Raw genomic sequence first — 7,461 nt, 5'->3', positions numbered from 1 at the left:
TTTTTTTGAGACAAAAGTCTTACTCTGTCATCCAGACTGGAGTGCAGTGGCACGATCTCAGCTCACTGTAGCCTCCACCTCTCCAGGCTCAGGTGAACCTGCCACTCCAGCCTCCCGAGTAGCCTGGGACTACAGGTGCACCACCCTTCCCTGCTAATTTTTGTATTTTTTGTGGAGACGGGGTTTTGCCGTGTTGCCCAGGCTGGTCTTGAACTCCTGTGTTCAAGCAGTCCTTCCACCTCGGCCTCCAAGAGTGCTAGGATTACAGGCGTGAGCCATCGTGCCTGGCAAACATTAATATCACTTAACATCTAGTCAGTGTTGAGATTTCCCCCGTCTCCTAATTTTTTAAAGCAGTTTGTTCAAATCAGGGTTCCAGTAAGTTTTATCCCCTGCAGTTGATGAATACAGCTCTTACATCTTTTCTTGTCTACATGTTCCCCCTCATTTTTTCTTCCCACTCTGTTTTTTTCGGAGAATCCAGGTCATTTGTCCTGTAGAGTTTCCCAGGCTAGATTTTGCAGATTGCCTAGGTATAATTCACATATTCTACTCTTCCTGGTATTTCCTATGAATTGGTAGGTAGTTCTGGCAGCTAGAATCATTTCTGGGGGTTCAGGGACACAGGGTTCCCTCTGTCCTTCCGTCCGTGACAAGTTGCGTAGTGTTGGTTCTCTATTTTTGTGTTGTTAACGTGCCATGGTGATATTGTCCAAAACTAAGAGAATGATTACTTCCCCTGCATATCTATTTGGTTCCCATGATATATAGTTGGAATAGGAGAGGCAGAAAAAATACTTGATTCTTTCCACTTACTTACCATTTTTCAAAATAATGAGGTGGTTCTTAGCCTCCCACAGAGGTGACTGAGGTTTCCTTTTTTAGACTTTAAACATGTTTGTTTCCATTGAAGTTATTCATGTTATTGTCACTTAAAGGTCCCCATCTTTGGCCAGTTGGGAGCTTATCAAATTGGTGCCTTTTGTTGTGACCCCAGTAGTCTTTGATAGATTCCTTGCTTTGGCTATGAAAGAAATGTTCCTGGCTACTCTTGTGTATTTCTTTTTGTTGTTTTGTTTTGTTTGTGACAGAGTCTTGCACTGTTGCCCAGGCTGGAGTGCAATGGCACAATCTCTGCTTGCTGCAACCTCTGCCTCCAGGGTTCAAGCGATTCTCCTGCCTCAGCCTCCTTAGTAGCTGGGACTACAGGGGTTCGCCACCATGCTTGGTTAATTTTTGTATTTTTAGTAGAGACGGGATTTTACCGTGTTGGCGAGGCTGGTCTCAAACTCCTGACCTCAGGTGATCCGCTTGCCTCAGCCTCCCAAAGTGCTGGGATTATAGGCATGAGCCACCACGCCCGGCCCCTCTTGTGTATTTATTTTTCCATACTTAGAATTAACTAACTTTTCTAAGGAACCTTAGGGGGGGATAGTGGTATTTACAGAGCACAGTGTAGGTTTTGTCACTGGCTTCTGAGTAATCTCTTCCTGCTGTTGATAACTCAGGTAGATATTTTCTTTTCTCCCAGGAGTCCATGAAGAATATCAGCTGCCATATTATGACTTAGTGCCCTCTGACCCTTCCATTGAGGAAATGCGAAAGGTCGTATGTGATCAGAAGCTGCGTCCCAACATCCCCAACTGGTGGCAGAGTTATGAGGTAAGCAGCTGGTCTCCTGTGGCTTTCCCATCAACCTGATTTCTCCACCTTAGAAAAGGATTTCTTGACAATGGGGTCAGGCTCCAGAGGGGCCCCCTGAGAGTGTCAGTTATTATTTACTATTAGGTGCTACTATACATATACCAAGCCCTTTGGAGCTACAGTCTCTTTCCCTGGACCCTGTAGGGTGCCATTTGGAGTTCACAGCCTAGTAGAAGAAAAGCCTTTGGGCCTGGTGTGGTGGCATAGGCCTGTAATCCTAGCACTTTGAGAGGCTGAGGCAGGAAGGTAGCTTGAGCTCAGGAGTTCGAGACAAACCTGGGCAGTGTGGGGAGACCCCATCCCTACAAGAAATAAAAAATTAGGCTTGGTGGCACACCACCTGTAGTCCCAGGTACTTGGGAAGCTGAGGTGGGAGGATTGCTTGAGCTCAGGAGGTCAAGGCTGCAGTGAGCCATGATTGGGCCACTGCATTTCAGCCTGGGCAACAGAGCAAGACCCTGTCTCATGAAAGAAAAAGGAAAAGGCTTTGTCCCCAAGACACAGATGAGGGAGGTGGTCAACAAGTGAGTTGTTAGCTAATTCTAAGTATGGAAAAATAAATACACAACTGAACCCAGAGCTGTTAGACACCAAGCTGGGAAAGGCAGTGCTGGAGCCCAAGCTGAGCTGAGCTTCATGGAAGAGTGAGGAGGAGGTGTCCATAAGAGAAGCCTGGAGACCAGACAGAGGAGGAGGACATGCCTGTGAGGAAAGTGGTCTTTCCAGAAACTCAGAAGGGAGGAGGTGATGTGTTTGACAGGGCTGGGATTGGGATGGAGAATGTGAATTTGGGAGAGATGGCAGATGAAATCCAGGGTGTGGGGGAAACAGCATTTGGTGGGAATAATTGGTATGAAGACATGTTTGTGACATACATCCTAATAAACATGGAATTCTAGGGTCTTAAGAGTGTTCAGGGGAACAGGCTTTGCCTAGCTGAGTGCTCACGGACCTCCTTTTCATTTGTGGCTCTGCATTTCCTTTTATGTTTTTCCCAAGTTTATTGAGGTGTGATTGACAAATGAAATTGTAACAAAGGTGCTGAATTGATACATGTATGTATTGTGACATGATTACCACACTCAAGTTAATGAGCACATCTGTCACCTCATGTCGTTGCCTGTGTGTGTAGTGAGAGCAGTTGAGACCTACTGTTAGCACATTTCAGGTGTACAGTATTGTTGACTCTAGTCACCTTGCTGTCCATTAGAGCCCCAGAACTTACCTGGTGAAGTAGAGGTTGGCCCTGCCTTTAAAGGGTCTAACCACTAGAGGGCATTTCTGCATTTCAGAACAGAATTGCATCTTAGCTGATGCATTCATGTGGCATCATAGAGCAGCATTTCTCACCGCACTCCTTGGAACCTTCAGGGCAGGGTTTGCTTCAGAGGGCAGGTGAGACCAGAAGAGCTGGCCTTTAGCTGCAGCGTTTGCCTTTCACTTGTGCAAGCTGTCCCTTAAAAAGGAAGAGCCGCCGGGCGCGGTGGCTCATGCCTGTAATCCCAGCACTTTGGGAGGCCGAGGCGGGCGGATCACGAGGTCAAGAGAGCGAGACCATCCTGGTCAACCAACATGGTGAAACCCCATCTGTACTAAAAATACAAAAATTAGCTAGGTGTGGTGGCCCGTGCCTGTAGTCCCAGCTACTGGGGAGACTGAGGCAGGAGAATCGCTTGAACCCGGGAGGCGGAGGTTGCAGTGAGCCAAAATCGCACCACTGCACTCCAGCCCAGGCGACAGAGCGAGACTCCTTAAAAAAAAAAAAAAAAAAAAGAAAAAAGAAAAAAAGGAAGAGCCAAGGAGACAAGGGAGCCTTGCAGAGCATTTCCCTAAGGTCAGCCGGTGGATCTGCCAGGCTCTGCACTGAGCGGGAGGTGGCAGGGAAATGAATGAGAGCCTGGGGACCAGAAAGGCTTCTCCAGGGCATGGCCAAGCTGATGGCTCCTGGGTCTTTCTGCACAGGCGCTGCGGGTGATGGGGAAGATGATGCGAGAGTGTTGGTATGCCAATGGCGCCGCCCGCCTGACGGCCCTGCGCATCAAGAAGACACTCTCCCAGCTCAGCGTGCAGGAAGACGTGAAGATCTAACTGCTCCCTCTCTCCACACGGAGCTCCTGGCAGCGAGAACTACGTACAGCTGCCGCGTCGAGCGTACGATGGAGGCCTACCTCTCGTTTCTGCCCAGCCCTCTGTGGCCAGGAGCCCTGGCCCGCAAGAGGGACAGAGCCCGGGAGACTCGCTCACTCCCATGTTGGGTTTGAGACAGACACCTTTTCTATTTACCTCCTAATGGCATGGAGACTCTTGAGAGCGAATTGTGTGGAGAACTCAATGCCACAACTCGAACTGGTTGTAGTGGGAAGTCCCGCAAAACCCGGTGCATCTGGCACATGGCCAGGAGCAGTGACGGGGCCTGAGAGGGGCCGGAGGAGCCGAGGTGTTGCCAGTGCTAAACTGCGCTGAGGGTTTCCTTCAGGGATTAGCCCACAGCACACCAAGGTGGCCCGGAAGAACCAGAAGTGCAGCCCCTCTCACAGGCAGCTCTGAGCCGCGCGTTCCTCTCCTCCCTGGGATGGATGCTGGGGGGGCTGCCAGTGGAGACGGAATCTGCCGCTTGTCTGTCCAGCCGTGTGTGCATGTGCCGAGGTGCGTCCCCCATTGTGCCTGGTTCGTGCCATGCCCTTACACGTGCGCGTGAGTGTGTGTGTGTGTCTGTAGGTGCGCACTTACCTGCTTGAGCTTTCTGTGCATGTGCAGGTCGGGGGTGTGGTCGTCATGCTGTCCGTGCGTGCTGGTGCCTCTTTTCAGTAGTGAGCAGCATCTAGTTTCCCTGGTGCCCTTCCCTGGAGGTCTCTCCCTCCGGCAGAGCCCCTCATGCCACAGTGGTACTGTGTTCAGCAGGCTGCTCTGCCCACCCCAGCGTCAGCACAGCTCTCCTCCTCCATCTCAGATTGTGGAACCAAAGCTGGCCCAGTTGTCCATGACAAAAGAGGCTTTTGGGCCAAAATGTGAGGGAGGTGGGTGGGATGGGCAGGGAAGGAATCCTGGCAGAAGTCTTGGGTGTTAGTGTCAGCCGTGGGAAATGAGCCAGCCCAAGGGCATCATCCTCAGCAGCATCGAGGAAGGGCCGAGGAATGTGAAGCCAGATCTCGGGACTCAGATTGGAATGTCACATCTGTCTTTCATCTCCCAGATCCTGGAAACAGCAGTGTATATTTTTGGTGGTGGTAGGTTTGGGGTGGGGAAGGGAAGGGTGGGCAAGGAGTGGGGAGGGAGGCCGGGGTGGGAGGGAGGCATCTGCATGGGTCTTCTTTTACTGGACTGTCTTCTGATCAGGGTGGAGGGAAGGTGAGAGGTTTGCATCCACTTCAGGAGCCCTACTGAAGGGAACAGCCTGAGCCAAACATGTTATTTAATCTGAGTATAGTACTTAACGAAGCCTGGAAGCACGGCTGTGGGTGGTGATTTGGTCAGCATATCTTAGGTATATAATAACTTTGAAGCCATAACTTTTAACTGGAGTGGTTTGATTTCTTTTTTTAATTTTATTGGGAGGGTTTGGATTTTAACTTTTTTTAATGTTGTTAAATATTAAGTTTTTGTAAAAGGAAAACCATCTCTGTGATTACCTCTCAATCTATTTGTTTTTAAAGAAATCCCTAAAAAAAAAAAAAAAAAAAAAAAATTCTCCAATTGAACGCACATAGCTCAATCACACTGGAAATGTTTGTCCTTGCACCTGAGCCTGTTCCACTCAGCAGTGAGAGTTCCTCTGCCCTGGGGCTCAGTCTCTCTCGCATTTTGTCCCCACCCTCAATTCCATGAGTGGTTTTTGCTCTAAGGCCCTTTCGTGCACTGTCCAGCTGGTTGCACCCTCTCCAGGCATTTATTCGACAAATGTGTATGAAGTGCCTGCTGGGTGCCAGGTGCTGGGAATACATCTGTGAACAAGACATGCTTGGGTCCTACTCCTGGAGCACTGTAAAAAGAGCTGATTCAAGTCAGTAGATGCCTGTTGTGAGACCAGAAGGTTTCATAATTGGTTCTACGACCCTTTTGAGCCTAGAATTACTGTTCTTACAGAAGATCACTGAAGAAAGAGGAACCCCCACAACCCCCTCCACAAAGAGACCAGAGGGTGATGAGACCTGGGGTTTAGAATCCTAGGTGAGACCCCAAATCACTGCATTCATTCTGAGCCCCCTTCCTGTCCCCAGGGGAGGTGTATTGTGTATGCAGCCTTGGAGCATCTCTGCCTCCAACCCAGCAGTTCTCTGCCAAAGCCTGTAGAGGAGGGAGAGCCTTGTCCCTGCCCTCAGGCTCCCCAGTGCTCCTGGCCCTTCTGTTTATTTGCCTGATTATTGCTTCTTTCCTTGCATTAAAGGAGATCTTCCCCTAACATTTGGGCCAATTTACTGGCCACTAATTTCGTTTAAATACCATGGTGTCATTGGGGGGACCGTCTTTACCCCTGCTGACCTCCCACCTACCCCCGCTGCAGCAGAACCTTGGCGGTTTGTAGGTGATGATGGAACTTAGACTCCTCTGCCCAGAGTCACAAGTAGCCTCTGGGATCTGCCAACACATGTCCACTCCCAAGCCACTAGCCCACTCCCCAGGTGGCCCTTCTGCCCTGACTCCACACACAGTCCAACTCTTCCACCTCTGGGGAACATGGAGCAGGTCTTTGTGAAGCTCCCACACCCACCCCTGCCACTTTTAACACTAAGCGAGAACTGGGGAGAAACCGAAGCCGTGTTTTTGGCCCCCGAGGCTGACCCTGATCCATAGTGCTACCTGCACCTCTGGATTCCGGATTCACAGACCAAGTCCAAGCCCGTTCTCACGTCGCCGTAAAGGCCCCCGAACGGCATTCTCGGTACTTCTGTTGTTTTTGTACATTTTATTAGAAAGGACTGTAAAATAGCCACTTAGACACTTTACCTCTTCAGTATGCAAATGTAAATAAATTGTAATATAGGAAATCTTTTGTTTTAATATAAGAATGAGCCTGTCCAATTTCTGCTGTACATTATTAAAAGTTTTATTCACAGAGCTTTTCTGGTGCCATCTGTCCCACATATGCAGTGCGGCCACCCAGCTTTTGTCAGGGGAATTGGGAATGGGGTGGATGTTCTAAGGTCGGGGTCTAGTGCTCACACCAGCTGTAGCAGACCCCAGCAAGAGGAATGCTGATCCCAACGTCCTGGGTCTTCCTGAGACTGCTGCTTTGTGTTCCTAGAGGGCGGGTCTGGCGTGTAAGGGACGGAAGACACCAAGCACCCTTTTATCGGGCTTTGTGTGAATTTGTCTTCTCACGTTTTTTCCTATTTACAAAAGAGGGTCATGCTCCTGGTTAGTCACACTCTCTCATGTCTCAGAGGCATGAGTCCTCCTCCTAAGCTGAAGTGAAATTGTGAATTCTGGGATGCTTAGGTGACTTTTAGGAGGAAGTCTTCAGTGGTTCCTCTGGGATCCTCGGCGTGTGCTGGGTGTGAATGTCCTCTCGCTCTCTCTAGGCTGAGGGGATCTAAAATAACAAATCCTAGAATCATAGTCTCCAGTTTAGATGAGACCCGCAAGATCCCCTGGTTCACCATCAGGCACTCAACTTCCCTGCTATGTCCCTGTCAGGTGCCTGTGTGGCCTCCTGCTAATGCTGGATCACAGCTCCATCTGTAGGCTCCCTGGCTCAGTGGAAAACCCTTCCTTCTGTAGAGCTGGGCAACTTCCATGAGACTTCTACAGGGTTTTCAA

General features: G+C 49.7%; 1 protein-coding gene across 4 annotated transcripts in view; it reads left to right on the top strand.

Moving 5' to 3' along the window:
• ACVR1B (activin A receptor, type IB) overlaps positions 1-6,759 on the top strand; it is a 44,139-nt gene extending 37,380 nt beyond the window's left edge. For 2 of the 4 annotated variants that reach the window (XM_011930619.1, XM_011930620.1), the window contains exons 8-9: positions 1,532-1,662; positions 3,667-6,759. In XM_011930619.1, the coding sequence (XP_011786009.1) occupies positions 1,532-1,662; positions 3,667-3,792 (257 nt within the window). In that variant the 3' untranslated portion in view covers positions 3,793-6,759. The remainder of the gene's footprint in view (positions 1-1,531; positions 1,663-3,666) is intronic. The other 2 variants (XM_011930622.1, XM_011930621.1) reach the window with 1 other exon arrangement.
• Positions 6,760-7,461: the final 702 nt, after the last annotated feature.

This window comes from Colobus angolensis, unplaced genomic scaffold (assembly GCF_000951035.1).
Source record: "Colobus angolensis palliatus isolate OR3802 unplaced genomic scaffold, Cang.pa_1.0 Scaffold87, whole genome shotgun sequence".
In the NCBI taxonomy this organism is placed as follows: domain Eukaryota; kingdom Metazoa; phylum Chordata; class Mammalia; order Primates; family Cercopithecidae; genus Colobus; species Colobus angolensis.
Note: the sequence above shows the minus strand (reverse complement) of the source record. Positions and strands in the feature narration are given on the sequence as shown.